General features: G+C 48.2%; 1 protein-coding gene across 1 annotated transcript in view; it reads left to right on the forward strand.

Moving 5' to 3' along the window:
* The window catches only part of NEGR1 (neuronal growth regulator 1), a 312,772-nt gene that overhangs the window by 216,426 nt on the left and 76,273 nt on the right, over window positions 1-20,073 (forward strand). Inside the window, exons 5-6 of the mRNA XM_063344769.1 lie at window positions 7,330-7,450; window positions 12,619-12,770. Coding sequence (XP_063200839.1) covers window positions 7,330-7,450; window positions 12,619-12,770 — 273 coding nt within the window. The remainder of the gene's footprint in view (window positions 1-7,329; window positions 7,451-12,618; window positions 12,771-20,073) is intronic.

Below are 20,073 nucleotides of genomic sequence, written 5' to 3' on the forward strand. Positions count from 1 at the left end.
GTAATTAGGGCAACATAACTAATATGCATAAAAGTCCCGAAGCTCATTAAAACGTTAAAAGATGAAACCTGTTCTAGCTGGAGGGGTTTTTCATGCTTTCTGAGCCTGGCCGAATGCTGGTGTATCGCGCGCATTGTTTTAACTGCTCCTTTAGACATTTAAAAGCAAAATGAAAATATTTGGGTAGGGAACCAGATTCAGCAGTTTTCCTCCTTTCTGGATGGAAGAGAAGTGGCAAAACTTGGTTTTCCAGCACAAATGCCTGACTCACGCGAACACGTTGGTGATATCAGACGAGCAGAAACTGAGCAGAAAATAATTACAGGGCTCTTCTAGCGCAGGAGTGGGGGAGGGAGATGACAGTTTTCACGTCTTTCTCATTAAGGTGCGGGGAGAGGGATGGAGTGCAGCCAGTGCTCGGCATCGTCACGGGAGCCTCTCCTAGGGGTACCTACTGAAACTCCAATTGTTTCGCTAAAACGAAAGGGGGTGTGCCCACACCGGGGTGTGCGCAGGCACTCGATGGAGCGCTCATCTGTCCCGAAATCTCTAATGCGTCCCCCCGGGGCCGCAGGCTGGCCCGAGCGAACCGCCCGATGAACCCCCGGCGCCGTTGGTGGTGGGACAGGAGTAACTCCGCCACCGCGTCGGTGATCGGGCTGACGCTACGTCGCGCTCCAGTCCTGCGCGGCGCTTGTTCGCGTTCCTGCTAAATAAGAAGGAGAACAGGGAGCTGTACTTTTCCCCTGGCATTCTGGCCATCGCTGCTGTCAGCCGGATGCCGGCAGGCGGTGGCTGCACGTTGTGCTTTGCTGGGTGAGACTTGCCCGACTCCCGGGAAACGGCACCAAACCCGCAGCAGCGTCTCGCATCGCCTCTGGGTTCCTGTCGGCTGCGGTCCCCTCGCTCACAGGCTTCCCATGCCAAATCCCTCCGCTGGGGATACATAAATGCATATTCCATGGGATAATAAATACCTATTTTGGGTCAGGAACAGCCTTTCCTCCTGTGCCATTTCACGTAGGGACGAACGCGAAAGGGCGCCAGTAAAACCCCGGTTAAGTCGAGCCTCTGAGCATCCACTCGAAAAAGCCTTTCCCAGCAAAGCACTTACACATATTTGAGAAGCTGACGTTAAGTAAGTTCCAGTAATTTATTTTCAAGTCAGAAATGAAGCATTTATTTTAAGTGCTCTGCTCCGCAGGGATGAGCCGTGGGAGAGGGTGGAACAAGGATCCACCGCAGGGAGAGTAAACCTACAAATACGAGTCGCAAAAGCCCAGTACTGCTGACAGAGATACAGAACCATATTTTTTTTCTTTGTTATTTCACATAACTGTTATTTAAGAAATATAAAAATGACAAATTCATTTAAAGTTATTAGTCTTACACAAGGCTTTCTCGTTAACATCACCGTTACATTTTACTGCAGCATCTTCTCTCAGAGCAATAACTTCCCTATCCCATTCTCCCCGTTGGGAGCTCCGTGGCTGCCGCCCCCTTCCCTCCCCCGGAGGCTCTCCAGGTAGACGGTTTCACTCTCCACTGACGCTCTACACCTTTGAGACAAGTTGCTATTTTCTTGCTCACTTGTGTGTTTATAATTATTTATAGCGCAGTGCTCCGCACCCACGCAGAATTTTCTTCCCACGTAACATTTCTTCCCACGTAACACGTGGAGAGGGAGAAGTGGGAAAGCCTTTAGCTGTGGAGCTCGAGGGAGGGCGTGCTGGAGCCCTGCCTACCTCGTGCCTCCCTAAGCCTCACATTCTTTTGTGTGGAATATTAAACCAAGATTTCTCTTATTTTTCCGCTGGTTTTCCAGCTGTAATTGTAGTATTTAATATGTATTAAAGCTGTTTTTTCTTTTTACCCTTTTAAACTTTCACCAGGTCTTTAAGCTCGTGTCCACCTGTATTTATCCCTTGCCTCCTGTTGCCCACCCAGGACTTTTGCAAGCGCCTGTTTGATCAATCAGCTGAACGGAGCGGCATTGGGTGGTTAATGATACCAAACGATTTTCTGTAATACTTCAAGCCATCGTTATTAAACACCTGAATGAAAACATTTTCCTCGATGGCCAATATTTATCCCTGCAATCGATTCCCTGAGCAGCCGTAAAACCCCGAGAGCAGCCACCGGGATTCCCTGCCGCGGCGTGGGCAGTGGGGCTGGCGGTGGTCCCAAGGGCCCGGGGGGAGGCCTGCCGGGGGGGTTGGAAGGCACCTCATTGCTGCCGGGATTGTAGCAGGATTTCAGTCATCCCCTCAGTAATTTAAGAGGGTCATATCCCCCCCACCCCCAGTCCCTGCACGGGGCAGGGAATGTGCTGGAAGCCCCCCCGTGCTGCTCGGAACACCCCGTCAGCAGTTTATTGGCAATACAAAAAATACAATAAGCTGTAAAGAGCCGCAGAAGGATCTAATGAGGCGGAGGTGCTCGGGCAGGGGTAATCAGTGCTGCGAAACACGGAGACGTGTCGCAGGGGGAGGACCGGGGCCGGGGAACCGTCACTGCACATGTGTCGGGAATTTTCTGCATTCTTGGGGTGCTGCCTGGGAGGAGAAATCACGTTATTTTCTGTCTGTTTATTATAATCTCCCCCAAACTCCTGCCCGCCAGCCCCGGCTGGAGGCGGGATGTGCTCAGCCTCCATCCCTCTCTTCTCCTGAAGTGGGATGGGGGGTTTGGCTGATCTCACGCATCCCTGGAGGGATTGAAAAGCCGGGCAGACGTGGTGCTGAGGGACACGGGGCAGTGGGGGTTTGGCAGTGCTGGGCTGATGGTTGGACTCGATGATCTGAAGGGTCCCTTCGGATCTGGGCAATTCCGTGGCCCTGTCCCGCTGCACTGGGCAGCTCTGGTGTCAGGGAGACTGTTCACCAAAAAACCGATGTGTACTGGGTAACTGGGAGGGCAGAGTTAAACTGAACCTTGTGGGCACTCGTTAACACGATACATGAGCTTTCCTCGTGCTAATTTACGTGTATTTAGATCAATATAGTATTCCTTCCAATTGTTACAACCTCAAAATTTTTTACATAGGAGAAAACACGTGCGGCCCCAACAGCACAAGAATGCAGACGGCTGCCGCGTGACAGACACGAACGCCTTCTCAAAAATGAGTCTTTGCTGACTACATGGAAAAACATTTTAAAAATATATGAAATAGTGGAGGCCCCAGAATCCCTTCCCATGTGTTTGTCTCTTTCTTTTCCAAAACAAACCTTGGCAAGCGGCAGCAGCGGGTGTTTAGGTGTGTAATTTCATCTGGAGTTATTCAGTCTTCCACGCCGGTGGGAGCAGTAGGCTCTGATGGATTTTTGGCTCAGCACATTACTAATCAGTGCACCAGAAATGGGCACGTGTCGCATAATTTCTCTGTACGCTCAAAGCAGGAAAACAACCTGACAATGAGAAATCTAAGAGAACGGTGACTCTAAGCTGTCTTCGGCTCATGTTTTCATACCAGTATTAACCGGGGATTTCCTAGAGCAGAGAATATTGATTTTTATTTTTATTCTGAACAAACAGAAGCTGAAATCCTTCTGAGAGGGAGATCTAAGAAAACCTCGTTTCAGAAGTTTTTCAGTGTTTTCCAAACAAAACTCTGCCTTACCGGACAGCAAAGCCCGGAGTCGTGATTTGTAGCTGGGATCCAGCCGGCATCCCCTTCCCAGCTGCACCGGGAGCGCGGTGCCTGGGGCTCCTGCATGAAAAAGCATTGTCAAGCTGTACATTTTTATGGTTCAGTTAATTTTAAGATTTATCAGCAGTGATGTTCTGCATTTATTTAAAAAACAAACAACCAAACAACAAAAAAAAATCCCCCCCCCCCCCCAAACCACAAACCACCAAGCAAAATGTGGGCAGGCCAGGCTGAGAAGTGTGAAGGAGGTACTTTTTGGAAAAACCCTTTGTACATGATTCAGGCCTTTGCTGGGCTCGTATTTGCCTTTTCCGCTTAACTTATGAACATTAAATATTGTCTGTGTAGTGTGCACAGTGTGCCACGTTCATTTCAAACTCAGTCTTTTGCTAATAATCCTACCCACTCTGAATTAGAAAAAAAAAATATTTCCACTCTGTCTGTATAACGTAGAAAAATGTTTGCTTCTTACTACAAAGATTTCCAAGGAGCCATTGCACGATGATGTGGAAAAAGGGCTGGATAAAGCACTGTTTCTGGGTACTAAAAGGGCTTGCAGATGCCGTGGAACCCGTGGTTGCGGCTCTTCTCTTGCCCAGGACAAAAACTACGGTTGTGATAGATCTTCCCAGCATTTTTCCATGGTGATGGAAGTACATGAGATGTCAATAGCTTCAACTCAACTTTCAGTTCATGAAAGCTTGCCCAATGTACACATCTAGTGCATTATCCTGCCTCCTCTCCCAGAATTTCTCTCTGGTGTCCCCAAAAATAGATTATATCCACTCACACCTGCCGTGTTCAGTTTATTCCAGGTGCAGGAAACCTCCATCCTTCCCTAGGGCAGGTGTCCGGCACTGCTAGGGGACAGCCCCATGGAGCAGGCACGACTGGAGGTTGTCTCAACACACGGGAGAGCTGTGACAAAAATCCAAGGTGGTCAGCGGAGGAGAAACGTGGGGTAGCACCCACGCGCAGGAGAGGACTTGCAGAAATGTGAGACGGGCAATCGGGCTCATGGCACAGAAATCCCAAGGAGCAATGGGGGAAGAAGCGCTGCGCTAGGTCAGCAACGGCAGGGTGTCATCGCACGTAGGAACGCATCGCCTGCAGACCATGCGGAGCAACCTCCCTGTTCCACCCGGCAGCATCTCCCCGGTAGAGCCGCACCCCGTGCGGAGCACACTCATTCAGGCAAAGTGTGGGTGAACTGGAGGACTTCAGGCACGTCAGCAAACAAGCACGTTTTTTGGGAATTGTGACATCTGAAATGAGGGATAGAATTGAGTTACTTTTAGTCTGAGTTTGGTTAGATAAATGAGGACTGGGAGAATGGGCTCATGAGTCTTTAAATGGGTAAAAGCTTTCTTCAAAGAGAAATTTAGTCCTGCTCTTCCTATCAACAGAGACAAAATAATTAGGAGCGAAGTGCGTGCCCATGCGTTGTCTTCCAGGTTGGCTGTGGGTCTCCTTGGAACTTTGAAACCTCAGGATGGAGGGGTCTGTCGGGATCACCTGGGTTGGGCTGGCCCCGCTTTGGGCAGGTGGGTGGACCAGGACCCCCCTCAATCCCAGAACCACAGCAGTGTCGGACCAGCGCGGGGGAAGGGCAAGCGAGCTGGTATTTCACTGGACGCTGGGGCTCCGGGTTCAGTACCTGGGACCTGCCTGCTCAGGGTGGTGCTCCCCAGCCATCGTCACACCTGAACTAATGGTGGAGAAATGTCCTCAGGCTTCTGTTGCAGCGTTCGCATCTTCCCTACAACTTAAGGGACGCAGCGGGAACGCTGGCAGGCAGTGCCTGGTCCCAGGGCGGGTGGAAACCCTCTGTGAGAGGTAGACCTCCTCCCCGTCATCCTCCAGCTTTCAGCAACCTCTGTTGACCTCCTGCCCGTGCAGTAGACATTCATTTTCTTCCATCATCCAGGTGATGCTTTTGTATGGTTCGTCTTGCACAATTTTAGTGTTATTCTTTCGAACGCTTCAGAAGCACAAGCTGAGCTGTGAGCTTTGTGGTGCCACAGGGTGCTGTAGAAGCAGAGACAAAATGTGACCAGTTCATAGCTCTCCGTGTGATCGGTTTCACTTACAGTTATTTTTTTAAAGGTCTTGGCTGCACAAGCAGCTTCACTTCTCAGGAAAGCGTAAGCTTCATATATATATATCTGTTATTTTTATGGACTAACACAAAAAATCTGATTTTTTTTTCCTGTGCAGATTATGGAGAAGTGGTGACATAAATTGGTTATACGTTTATTATCCACTTGAAATTTTAGCGTTACCAGTTGAAAGTTAATGAATTTATGGATCGGTTCAATGTAATCATTGGGAAGAGAACGCTGAAGGCAGCAGAGGGTGTGTTTGCCAGCTGTGGGAAACTGTGGTCTGTCTGCCTGACGTGGGGTGGAACGTGAGCGATGGGCGAGAGAGAACCAGTTCTCTGTTTACCCCCACCCAAAATGGTTTTGTGAAACACTGGGAGTTGCGCGCGGTGCTAAGCGTGCGCGTTTGCTCTCCCTGGGCTGTGACAGCTGGATTCCCGCGCCACGGCCTCCGCATCTGGAAACGCGGTGGTGTTGGTGAAGGCCAGGTGTGTCCCCGGCGGGGGGACACCGGCCCTCGCTCTGCTCTTTCATGTGTCTCGTGATCCTTTAGTGGGACTGGCTCCCGTAAAACAGGATGGGCGCTGGGCGAGACGGGGAAAGAACAGACGAGAGGCAGTCAGCGTTTTACAGGCACATAAACACCTTAAAGCAACAGCTGGAAAACTGCTTGGGAAAAAATAAACAGATTTTTATTTATAAGTTCTGTGGTTTGGTTTTTATAGTGTTTTTATGATGCACATAAATTATTGTTTAAAAACAGAAAATGTAAAAGAAATTCCAGGGAGGAGGCAGTTGTTGTTCAGCCTTTCCTTTGATAACCTCTTTCCTGAGGAATTTGTTGTGCTTTATTTTCAGCTTACGCTTGCCTTTCGCTGGCGACTGGAAAAACCAGCAATCGCTTTTTATCTTTATTTGTACCTGCAGTTCTAAGCTTAAAACGTTTATTGCTACTTACGGTGTTTACAATTTAAAAAGACAAAATGTATTTACTGAAACAAATCTATATCCAGTGTGACGCTGGAAAAGCGGTGCTGTTATATGGTGTTTACAGTTGGTTTATAATTGCGAAGGTAAGTTTGGTCTCTTAACATGCAAAACGAGATCTCAAAGGCCACCCAAGGCTGGGTGGTTAATGGGGCGCTGGCAGGAGACGTGCTGCAGAAGACGAGTGGTGCGGGCCCTGTCTTTGCTCAGCAGAGTCCAGAGCACCGGCCTTGGGGCTCCGTCTGCTTTTTTCTGATGCTCGAGTTTCAAATACGTTCCTACGACACTAACGCTTACAAATAGTTATGCTTTATGTTGGGTAACTGAGTTGGAAAAACAGCTTTTTTGAGTATGGGATTGATATTTCTTCGTGTCTCAGTTGTGTTTTTTACGCCAGATACGCAGACTATATCAGAATCTGCTGTGTGGGATAATTTCTGCACTGCTGGAAGAAAAGGTGGTTGAATGCGAATCAAGCTGGAAAACACGCGCCAGGCCGAGAGTAACGTAGAGCGTGCTGAAGAGAAAGCGGCGTTAAACAATCTGCGTATCGAGATGCAAATGTCCATTTTTACAATTCTTTTTTTTCAGTTGCCCCCACAATTCAGGAACTTAAATCCAGCGGTGTGGTGCTTGGAGGGAACGGACTGATTCGGTGCGAAGGTGCAGGAGTTCCTGCCCCGGTCTTTGAGTGGTACAAAGGAGAGAGGAAGTAAGTAGCCGGCGCTCGCCGACCCCCTCGTGCTGCCGGGGATGTCACCCGCCCGCGGGGACACGGGTGGAAGAGAGAGGAGACCCACCGGGCTGGGTTTGTCCCCCGTGACGACAAGGCCAGCAGGCTCACCTGACACGAGTCCTGAGCTTTGAACAGCGGGCGCTTGGAGGTGTCGGCTACCAGCAGCCATGCTCGCAGCTTTTGGGGGAGTTTCAGGGTTTCCTTGTGGTCGTAGTTTTCTGTGCTCCAAGATGAGGCGTAATCAGGCTGGCCGTGGCCGGGCTGCGATAGTCGTAATTGCAATAATGAGCCTAACATTTAAAATTGCTTTGGTAATTACAGCCTTTTAAGTACAATAAGCAGGAAGGCGCTGAAGAAGTCTACTAAAAGGATTTTATCATTTTAAAATTCATCTTCGTTAGGTTTTCCTGCTAAGGGTGTTGGGGTGGGAAGGTTGGTTCACGAACAAAACTTTCAGCCAATGCCTAATGCGTATGAATCTTCAGCTAGTCGTGCCGTTAGCGGTCTAGACCACGGGTTTATAGTCCCCAGGCTGGAGTAGAGCTGCTGCACATCACAGCATCCAAGAGCGGGTCAGGGTCTGCTCGAACCCTAAAAACGGAGCACGTGCCTTGGTTATATTTACAGCCAGCTTCACTGCCCGGTCCTCAGCGCTGGGTAACGAAAACAGCCATCTCTGTAGGGGCATCTTGATTTTTAAAATAGCTCATTGAATAAGTAGATTATGGTTTTTTTAGTGGGAAATCTTGTTTTACAGCTCTTAGCTTATCTAAGTTTACATATACTGATGTTAACTTCACATATCAACGCAAAAGCAGGTGGATGTTGTCCCTTGTGAGCGACTGTCCATAGGCACCTTCTAGCTTCTGGAATTCCCTGGCTTCCAAGCGCTGGGTTTCTCAGCTCGAACATCCCATTAAACCTGGGAGTTGACAAGAGAATATTAATGACCGTTTTTCACAGAAAGCCATCTGTCAGCTCATTTCTCACTGGCCAGCTGCTCCCCTTCAGGAGCATTAGCTGCTCGTCGTCCTGACTTTTCAGAGCAGCCGTGACTATTGCACTTTGGCCATATCCTAAAACAGACTTTAAAATAATATAATCGATCTTTACTATATATAACAGTAAATGTTTTTCTTCTGTTGGAGAAACTAACGTGCACCCTGTTTCCAAAGATGCATAATGTATTGTACACGTGCTGGGGGGAGCTGCGGCAGAAACACATTTTATGTGGAAAGTATTGCAGCGCGCATTTAGCACGCTGGATTCAATTACCCATTTCCAGCACGATAATCACCTTTTTATTTATGACGCTGACCAATTCCTTTCTTCATGAGCGCGTCCAGTGCCACGGCAGCAGCAGGGAAGACTAAGCAGAGCATTTCGGGACGCCAGAGTTGTGCCTTCCGTTTTCTGTCTCAGGCGGTGCCTCACCTGAGGCTCGCTATTGTCGGCAAGAAATGTATGTCCCGTTGTGTCTCACTGCTCAAATATTGTGTCAAATCTGATGGTCCGTCCTTTTTTTTTAAACTGTTGTTGGCAGATACGCTAGACACATACGATAACAAAGGCACTGGGATCTCTGAACCTCCGCCACTTGCGGGAAAGAGGAAGAGATACACACGTGGAGGTTTTTTTCCTCTAGTATTGCCTATTTATGTCCGGATGCTGGAAAGCCAGCATGGAACGAGCCTGGGACAGCTCAGTTGTTGTTTTAATGCAAAACTGAGAAAAGTCAGCTTTTGCAGGTAGTTCAGCGTAGGATGTACGCTATCTGCAGGTCACTCGCAGATGTAGTACAAGACTATGTACTGGGAGCGCACACCCTGCTGTATTTCCTGCTAACAGAATAGAGAGAATCCCATTTTCTTCAGTTACTCTTGGATTGGGACCTTTTTTTTTTTTCGGTCCCAATCTGGATAAATTGTGGAATAAATGAACAGTGGGAGTTAGATCTGGAGCCCTAAGTATATGTTCAGTGTCTGAAACGAGCCTTTTGGGCCTGTAAAATGCATTGTTGTTACTTAGATGAATGTGAGTCCAAACCCACAGCTTCCAGACTCCGGGGATCACCTCACCATCAAATGGCCATTACAACTAAACACAAAGGCAGAACACGTCCCTTAAACCTGCTCGTCTTCAAGGCAACTGGGGTGCCTTGGAGTCTGCGCGGGAGCTGTCGGGTGGCTGCGCAGACGCCCAGCCCAGCGTGGGGGGAGCTGGGAAGGGGCTGGAAATCCGGGGGAAAATTTCGTAAAAGCATCTTAAAATGACAGAAGTGCGTGGCTTCTCAAACTGTACCAGGATTCCCTGCGGAGAGGAGAACGGCTTCACTGTGCCGACTCCCGGTCTCTGAAACTCACAACCGTTCGAGTGTGTTATGCGACAGGGTTACGCAGAAATTAGATCTCAGACATGAAACAGCCACAGGGACGGAGCCCAGAAGTCGCCTATTGAAAAGTATTAATTCCCTCTTCCTTGACAAAGCAAACAAGGCTTACATTTGAAATAACAAAACTCATTACAGTGGCTTAATATATTATAACAACATGAAGGTATTCAGATATGAAACCTCATAGGTAGGTACCTCTCGGGGCTGGCACCGATGCATGATCTTCCTTGGCTGCGTAGGCATAATCTCCGGAATAAAAAGGAGATCACTCCACCCTTTGCAGCGGGGCTACAAAGCAGTGAGGAGAAGAAACACGTAGGGTGGCTGCACACAACTTAAAATGCTGTTCCAGCCCGAGAAGTAACTTGGTAAAATCCAGACAAGTAATAACCGCTGTGCTCAGTCAATAAGCCAGGCAGAGCAGCGCACGCGAGTAATTAATTTAAAAGTAAAAGCATCTGGTTCTTACAACTGCAAATGGAAATCCTCAAAACTGCTGAATTTATGCTAACTAATGCCGGCTCCTTGGTCCGTTAATTATGTGGCTTATTGATATGCATATCTCTCCGATTCCATTTACTCCATTTCCAGTTCTGCCCCCCCCAGTGTCAGCCACTTCCTAGCGGGGACATGGAGGGAAGGTGACGCCACTCTCTGCTGCCACTTTGCTGCTGCACGGGCAGGAGTCTGGAGATGGCAGAAATCCCAACACCCCTTGTTTTCTGGACAAGAACATCCTAGAATTACAGAATGGTTAGAGTTGGAAGGGACCTTAAAGCCCACCCAGTGGCACCCCCTGCCCTGGGCAGGGTCACCTCCCACCAGCCCAGGTTGCTCCAAGCCCCGTCCAACCTGGCCTTGAACCCCTCCAGGGATGGGGCAGCCACAGCTTCTCTGGGCAACCTGGGCCAGGGGCTCACCGCCCTCACAGCCAACAATTTCTGCCTCACATCTCATCTCAGTCTCCCCTCTTGCAGTGTAAAACCCTTCCCCCTCATCCCATGGCTCCCCTCCCTGCTCCAGAGTCCCTCCCCAGCTTTCCTGGAGCCCCCTGAGGGACTGGAAGGGGCTCCAAGGTCTCCCCGGAGCCTTCTCTTCCCCAGGCTGAACCCCCCCAGCTCTCTCAGCCTGTCCTCCCAGCAGAGGGGCTCCAGCCCTCCCAGCAGCTCCGGGGCCTCCTCTGGCCCCGCTCCAACAGCTCCGTGTCCTTCTGCTGTTGGTGCCCCAGGGCTGGAGGCAGCGCTGCAGGGGGGTCTCCCAGAGCGGAGCAGAGGGGCAGAATCCCCCCCTCGCCCTGCTGCCCACGCTGCTGGGGATGCAGCCCAGGCTGCGGGGGGTTTCTGGGCTGACAGCGCACGTTGCCGGGGCGTGTGGAGCTTCTCACCCACCAACACCCCCGAGTCCTTCTCCCCAGGGCTGCTCTCAGTCCATTCTCCACCCAGCCTGGATTGGCGCTTGGGATCGCCCCGACCCACATGCAGGACTTTGCACTTGGCCTTGTTGAACTTCATGAGCTCAAACCAGGCATTTCAATCCCATTCTTTTACGTTTCTTGCAAAACCATGGGCATCCATGGGATGTGCTCTGTCCTCTCCCCAGCGGTGGGCTGTGCAGAGCAGACCGAAGTCCGTGGCAGTGACGCCACTGAGAGCACAAGCTGCGCAGGGAAGAGAAAGCCCCTGTGTGTGCAGCAGCACGTGGTGATTAAATGGGAACAGCGGTGCTCAAGTAACGATGAGAAGTATTTGATCCATAATATGCAGAAGTGGAATTAACGACAGACTTGAAATGTGTTTAGACAGAATGCTAAAAGATAGCATTCATTCCCCGGATATATGATTATATCTTTCAGTATATCAAACAAAAATTGTATACTTAATCCATAACTCTGCTCTTTATGTGAAATGGAAGGAATTAAGAGTAATCAACTGTAGCTAGTATTTTAATAACGCGGTTACCCTTCTTGTCCCGCTGTTCGACCAGATGTGGTTTCCCTCCGTTTAAATTGGTCGTCTTTCTCTGCCCCGGTGCAGCGGCGCTGTCTCTGGCGTGGCTTTGGAAGCAGCATCAGGAGACCTGCACGGTTCCTGTGAGATCTGGGGTGGGAAGCTCAAGGCCAGGGAAACTGAGATGGGTGAAAAGAGCCCTGGTTCGGCTCCGTCCTGCAGCTCGTTTCTGTTCAGGTTGCTGTCTCGGGGTGCAGTGCTGCTGGAGCACGCCTTTCCTAATCGCCAGTCTAATCTGTAGCTGTAGAGGCCAGTAAAATAAACTGTGGTCACAATCCTACACAGTCGCATTTCTGGCTAGCTGCCATCAGCAGGGGCTGTGTAAGAACAAAAGCCATCTCCAGAGTCCGAAAAAACGCTCTCTGAAAGATTTACCATCATACTTTTCTGCCCCAAACGTCAGGTATTTAAAATTTTAGTTAGGTTTGCCCGATTTAAAACCTAAGCTCTCCATCTCCGTGCAGGCAGGCAGGGCCGCGGGTCTCCGTCTGTATTTCCTCTCCCCGGTAGAGCACGCAGGCAGAAACCGCTCCCCTCAGCGCCCCACAGCTCCAGTGTTGCCCACGGCCTCGCCAATCTGCCGATAATTTTGCTCGACAGGCTACATCGGCAGCTTGCAAAGAGCTTCCTGGGCTACCAGTTACGTCTGTAAAAAAAGAGGGGGGGAAAAAAAAAGAAAGGAAAAAAAAAAGGAAATTTATTGCTTAGGGTATATGAGTTACAGAAATTTTCTTTTTGCTTTCTAGACTGATCAATGGTCAACAAGGAATTACTATTAAAAATTATAGTACAAGATCACTTCTTACTGTTACCAATGTGACAGAAGAGCATTTTGGCAACTATACATGTGTCGCTGCCAACAAGCTAGGGACGACCAATGCCAGCCTGCCTCTCAACCGTAAGTAACGCGGACATGTGGCAAATGTTCATGGTTGTTTGTTTCCACATACCTGGATTCAAAAGCCAAAAAAAAGAGGAGTTTGCTTTCCCCCCCTGGTTTCTTCACAAAGCCTATAAATACCGTTGTGTTCCTCAGTACTGGGCAATGATGCACCTGGTTATTTATTCTGTGCTGCAGAAGGGTTTCTGTTCTGAAAGCGATGCCACCTTTTGGGGGGGTATCAATGAGTTATGAATCTAAAAAAAAATCCAACAGCTCAACCCAACCCGCCGTCGTGGTACAGGGGCAGAATTAGCATGATAAAACCTGTCTGCTCAGAACAGCAGTAACGGATCGCCAAGGCACCGCTGTAAAGCCAAGGAGCGTGCTGAGCGGAGTAACCGGGGGGTGCCGAAGCCCGGCTCCCGGGTTTCTCGGTCGTTGGCCTCTGGCACAGAGAAGTGGCAGAGGACTTGAAGTTAAATCTTTTGGAAAAGACAATAAGCGTTGTAAGGGGCAAAGCAAAGCATTGAGATTTTTAGCGTGAAGGTTACCAGAAATGGGTCTCAGATGTCCTGCTTGAAAGATATCTTTATCTGTGAATTCGTAGTATTTCACGTTTGTTGAACATCTCGCCATCTGTTAGTGGCACCCAAAGTTGTTCGTAGTTGAACTTCGATGCTAGTCTGTTTTAATAGTGATAAAACTGAAAGACAAAACTTAGAATATATCCCACACTCTTATCTCTGCATAAAGATATTCCTTATTGAGTGGAAATGTAGATTTTCAGTTGCTTATATCCCAGGGTAATTGCCTTCTAGCCGTGAAACTTCCTTCTGAATATACTTCCTGTATGATATGTATTGCCAGGATATTCTAAATTACTGCAGAACAGATGTAATAAGCAGGAAATAGCATGAAGCCTTTGCTGCCGTTTTATTTAATATTTGAGAAATCTTTAACAAAGTGGAAACAACGTTACGCGTTTTAAACAGAAAAGGCAAGAAGTGAAAGCAGAGGAATATTATACGAGGAGGAGATAGTATTTGGTGTATTTGCAATTCAGAGAAGGTAAAATGAAGCTTTGGGTTAATTTTCAACAGAGCAGGGCTGAATCTGTCTCTTTAGTTGCTGCCAGGATTTTGTCAGCTTTAAATTGTTGAGGTACCATGTAGCCACCATTGAAAAGCGCTTGGAGATGCAGAGGTTGAAAGTGTCATACAAGTACCAAGTACATTGTTACAAATCATAAAAATAGATGTTCTCCATCATGCAAGGGATGGGATGTGTGAAGCAAAACAGTCTGAGAGAAAATGCTGAAACCTGGGTCTGATCCTGACCTCACGGAATGAAACGTGGGGGTGGCGTTAGCTCCGCGGCTCGACTGAAAGAGCAAGAAGAAACGTCTTATTTTATACTATGATTATTTTTTTTCTAATCTAGTCAAAACAAGGAGAGGTTTCCAAAAGGTGGTGATCTAGATTTCAGTTGGGAATGAAGATCATTTGGCGGAGTTTTTTCCTTGCTCACAGTTTGCATTAATATTATCTAGAAACAGTACTACTTTAAAAAAATAAATAAAAAAAATCACAGGGTAGCAACTTATTATGTACGGACTCCTTAATCCATCAGAGAGAATTTTCTCTTGTGAAACGCTGCTTACGTTTTATTTAGTTGGCAACGATAGCTGAACATATGCGCTGGTCCAGGTACGCGTGGGGGAAGTGTCAGCAGTCAGGGGTTGCAACATTAGATGGTCAAATACAGGGTTAAGTATAATTTGACCGTCATGTTACTTGACAAATGTTAAAGATTAGATGTTGACATCTTATTTCAGTGTGTATTTTAAACTGTTAATTGCGCTGGTGGAATACAGCCTGAGACGCGGCGCGGTTGGAATAGCATCGTTAGCGCAGCTGCCGGTAACGGCCGCGGTTGGGGACCCCGCCACGCTCCCCGCTGCGCTCCCCTGCGAAACCACAACGGGTGCCCAAAGACACGGGGGGGGTATCAAAACGCTGCCACGACGCGCAGCTACAGCGGGAGGGCTTCAAATCCTGAGCGTGGATGCCTGCGCACCTCTGCTGTTGGGTATTGGCATCTCGCCCGATATCGCAAAGTGATTGCAACTTGGCTGTTTCTGTGTGCTGTTGGGTTGTCGGGGTTTTTTTTAAGGAAAATGTGTACAGCAGAGTTAGAAAATCTGTATTTTCTTTCTTTGCACATCCCTATATAATATATAAGTGACATTGTAGCCGTGTACAGCTGGGAGCCTTTCTCAGGGACAGAGCTAAGCGTATTCTCCGTTATTGGTGTCTGCGTCCTATGCAGATATAAAACTAATGAACACCAGAAAAAGGATTATTTCTTTTATGACTGAGAGGGCTCTGGCTTTCTGCGATCCATAAAGGCAACCTTGAGCTAATAGAAAGTCATAAAGTTGGAAAAGGGATGTCAGGACAAGGTAAAAGCTGACTTTGTGTGGCTGTGACATGGACTGAGCAAAGGAGATGGTAGATTAATGGTGCTGTACCTGACGGTGCCCACGGGGTGGATGGGGCAGGGGAGAACTTGTCTGGGGTATGGCTGCGCACCCGTGGCCAGAGGACAACCCCACTGCTGCTGCGAGCTGGGGACGCCCAGCAGAAGGTCGCCCACAGCCACTTCTGTCCCGGGGACAGATAGCCAGGTCAGTTTGCAGGAGAACCTCACGTCTGGGGAGTTATGAACATCCCAGATCCCGCGAACATATCAAAATTTATCATATCCCTAGCGGAAGACTCGTTGGCCATGTCTAAGGTCTAGCTATTAATAATAAATTCAGCAGCTGTAAAATAGAAAGACTGAGCCTTGCGGGAAAAATACAGAGAAGCGGTGGTTCCAATAAATTAATAATGAATGGCAATTTGCTAATTATTCATGGCTATGTCCTCTGTATCATCCAAATGTGTTGTTTTTTATGGGTAAGTGTATAAAGTACGTGATCCTCCCAGAGCACCCGCCGGAGGAGTGTTTGTTGGACAGTCCCATCCTGCCATCTACGGGCCTAATTGATCAGATGTTTAGCACTGCCGACGCTGGCTTTTCCCAGAATTTCTGGTACTTAAGAAGAAAAGAATGTAGTCCTTTCCTGTAAATACAGCGTGGATTTGCTGATTCATTAAACCCAGGAGATGAGGCGTTACTGTGTGTACGGAGGGTGAGAGGTTCCATCTCCAGGGATGAGCCAACAGGGAATGGAATAGCCCTTTTTTAATTAAGCAGATTTTGCTTTTCGATTAGTGCAATCTTAATTCAAGACAAAAGGCATTTTCTTACAAACAAATTTGCAGGGCCATCGCGAGGGGAGGGAGTTACCATTAACCACTGGCAGCGAGGTAGGTTTATTCCACTGTTTTTCTCAAGCAGCCGAAACGGACATGGTCACGATTGCTGCTAAAGCAGCAACATCCTTACCAGGATGTCTCCTGTCCTTGCGCTCTCCTGGCCAGAAGCCACAGTTGGTAGTGGACTTCTCACTTCTCTTATCAAAGCTGAGTCGTGGCAGAAGGTCTTCCCTGCCTTTCATCGATGAGGATGAAGGTGGAGCCGTTGCTCAGCCCCTGCTGCCCACAGCAGGACGTGGGGCGAGATGCTGCCACCACAAGCCCTTGATGAGCTGCTGGAGATCCTGGGCCAGGCTCGGGGCTCAGCTCTGCCCCGTGGCACCGGAGATCCGGGCTCTGTAGGTCGGGCCGTAGGGTGCATCACTTGGTGTCCTGGCTGGGTCAGGGGTGCAGCGCCAACCCCACCCTCTGCCAGCCTGTCCTCCTCGGCTCCCCTCTCCTCTGCCTGAGCGCTTGTTAAATTAGGGCGGGAAACTGAGCGGCTGTTGATCTGCACGGAGGCTTAATCTATACGTCTATAGAAACTACAGCTCTACTTGAGAGACTGTTTGTAGAGGCATTAAATTCACTGCTACACGTGCGGTCTCTGTGTGTCCCCTGAAGATATGTCACCCACAAAAGTCTGGATTCATGTAAGCCATCATCTCACAGGAGATGGAACATAATCAGTGCTTCTCTAGGAGATACGTGTGTGTTTATTCTTAAGTAAAAGAATTATTTTTATTTTCTAAAGAGCACCTCCTGTACATTCCCTAGTATTTTTAGGAACGCTATAACTAACTTGTCTGGTCAAGAAAACTTACAATACAGAGGGAGCATCCACGTCCGTTCCTAACAGCTGCCAAAGGAATTACTTCCTTTAAATGGTAGCGCTATGACCCACAGGTGTTACTGACGTTCAGGTTTACACAGAAATCTTAGATATGTTGTCACGGTTGTCAGTAATTATTCAAAAACATAAACAATGGTGAGGAGCTGCAGAAAAGGTCTGTAGTGACATTTGGAAGGAAAAGGAGCGTGGCAAGGTGTGTGAGAGATGTGGTAGTATTTTCTGTGCTAATTTAATTGCTGTAGCTAAACGGAACTACTTTATTGAATAAGCATCCGACTGTGAACTTACGGTTAGTGCAACATGCTTATAATCTTGTCTCAAACATTTCTACATGCCAGGAAGCGCCAGACCGTGCCCTCAATTTATATGTGTTGATTGCATTGTGTCCTGGTTCCTACATAAAGATTCCTAATTAAACTGCTGTATTAATAGTTTTAATACGTTGGGTTTCATGTCTGAAATGAAAAAAAAATATATTCTTCTAAAAAATTAAGTTATTGTAAATTGCATTTAACATGCAATAATATGCAGTTCCTCGGTGGCACTATGTGTAATTGCTGTAGCGTTGGCTACGTCTACTGGAAGATCAAAGACCCAGAGGTATGGAGGGTGTCTGCAGAGTGGTACAACGGCCTTGCCCTGACACGTCTTCTAAATAAGGGGACAGGCAACCGTTTTCCATGGTCACTTCCTGCTGTGCCAAGTCATCAAAATCAAAGGAAAACCAGGGCTTAAGGGGATGTGAGAGACCACCTCAGTCATCTGAGGGAGGGCAGGCTCACGATGCCGGTCATTGTTCCTGGAAGCTGTTGGACCTGCTCCCTCCATCCATAGTGACCCACCGCAGGCTTTCCCACATTGGCAGCTCGTCCTTCTTGTTTGAACCAGACCTTTTCTTCCTGCAGCTGACGCCTGTTCCCACCCGCCAGAGTCACCCATGGGAAGGAGAGAGAGCAGGGTTTCTCAGGAGTAAGAAGAAATGAGATCTGGGCAGAGGGAGGCAAGAGTAGTGCCGTGGCAAAATAATTGGCTCCAAGGCCGTAAAAGCCTGTCCCGAAATGAGCAAGGGAATGATCCAAAATTAGTAACTGATAAGCGTGCACTGATAAGCACATGCCTTTGCACTAGCGTTGTCAACAATAGTGGGGGCAGAGTGGCCAGGTACCCTCCGTTGCCATTTTGCAACGGCGGTTTAAGGTTGGCTGGTGCCTGGGCTGCGGCCATGCTCCTGACGCGACTCTTCTTGAACCTTAAATGTTCCTGTATGCACTTATGCCTGCTGTAGCAAGCTTTCTCTTTTTTTTTTTTTTTTTTTTAATCTTTTTAAACTTCTCCTGATGCAGACAAGGTTTGGGCTGCATCGCTGGCCGTGCTCCCCTCTCCCTGGCCCTGCCCTCCGGAGCTCCCGCGGGAGTATTCCCGTATTACCCAGGCTGCAGGTGGGCCCTGCAAGGCTGGCGCTGCTGCAGGTGGCCCTTATTATCGGTAATTTGCATAGCTTTTAGTTATCCTCGAAGACTGCTTGGGTCGTCTTCTGTTCATCTAGTTTGGTGTCATCATTAAACTCAGCAGTTTCATTTGATTGACTGGGGAATTGTATTTTAGTGTATTTGGATATGTGACAGGTTTCTGCTAAGGTTTAGCTCGATAGCTTTGCCTACCCTACCAAATTTGACATTTCTAGAAAGAAATTTACTCTCCAGGGAAATTCCCTTTGTGTCCACAGTTTCTGCCATTGTCCAATTACCTAAGAAATATTTTACTATTTTATCTCTCAAATACCAGCCTGCAAAGCAAATCAAACTTAAATTTGCATAGTTCTGCATTATGTCTCAGCTGGGTTGGCTGGTCTGTACCAAGGAAAAAGAAAAAAAAAAAAAACAAACAAAAAAGTTCTATAGCTATATCTATATACATATAAAAATTGAAATGAAAATTCCTGTACTCATTAGGAGCCTATGCAAAGACTGCTGCAGTCACTCAAAAGACACTTACTGATTTAATAAGGTTTGGATCAAGCCCAAAGTCCTCTGTAGACATCGCTGGGCAGAGAACTGGTGCCATGGACTGAATTTTTCTTTGGAGGCGTCCAGTCCCGCCCCCGAGGGTGCAGTCTCTGACGGGATCTGCTCACCCAGCCCCTGCTGAGCGTGCAGGGCAGGTCTCTTCCTCCGCATCTCGGGAGGGGTGACGGAGAGCGAGCAGATTTGACATCCATTCTGGGAACTTCCAAATCACTTCTAAAGGGGTTGTCACACGTCCAAGCCGTAATGTTTTTTTAGGTCTTCTGACCTGCTGCAAAGGACATCCAGGTCCACACCTGTAGTGCTTCATGGAATACCCTTTATAAAGCCAAACCAAATCTTTGCATGATGCGTTGTCCCATGTGGAAGTTTGTAACATCTGTGGTGTTCCTCTTCTGTTACAGACTGAAGACGATTTTGCCTTTTTTTTCCTTCTGTGTGCGCTCTGTCTTCACTGGTGGGTCTTCTGGTCCAAATCCTCTGTTTTGCTTTCCATGTCCAAGTTGGCCTGATAAGACCAACTGGTACAGGAGAGGTGATCCATCACGGAAGGGACCTCTCCTGGGGATGGAGACTGGGACGGACACCCAGCTCCTGAGGAGCATGTTGAAGTTCGGGGAATTACAGAAGCAGGGTTATAAATTTGGGAGCTGTTTCCTCAGGGACCTTTCTCAAAGATCGAGGTGTATTCATCCAGGGCATTTTGAGTGATCATGTTCCCAATGGAAAACAAGTCTCTGAAAACTTCCAGCCATCCCCAGTGGGATTCATAGGTGTCCTGGTGTGAGGTAAAACAGAACCAACTTTCCGTTCAGCAATTTTATTTCTTAGCTAGGCCTCTTCTAACTCTGAAATTAACAGCATGTTGTGTCGAAAATGGTTCGTTCAGAGTGATAAGACCAAGGAATGGTACACAGAGAGGCTCCTGCTTACACTTACTGCTGTGACAACCAAGGTCAGCTCATTTCGTTATCTGCCCCGTCGGAGGGTGGGAGGCGGAGGGGCGCAGAGGGGTCCCACCTGCGGGGAGGAGCGGACGGGACAGGTGACCCCAAACTGGCCAACGGGGTATTCCATCC

The sequence above is a fragment of the Chroicocephalus ridibundus genome, chromosome 8 (assembly GCF_963924245.1).
Source record: "Chroicocephalus ridibundus chromosome 8, bChrRid1.1, whole genome shotgun sequence".
Taxonomy (NCBI): Eukaryota; Metazoa; Chordata; class Aves; order Charadriiformes; family Laridae; genus Chroicocephalus; species Chroicocephalus ridibundus.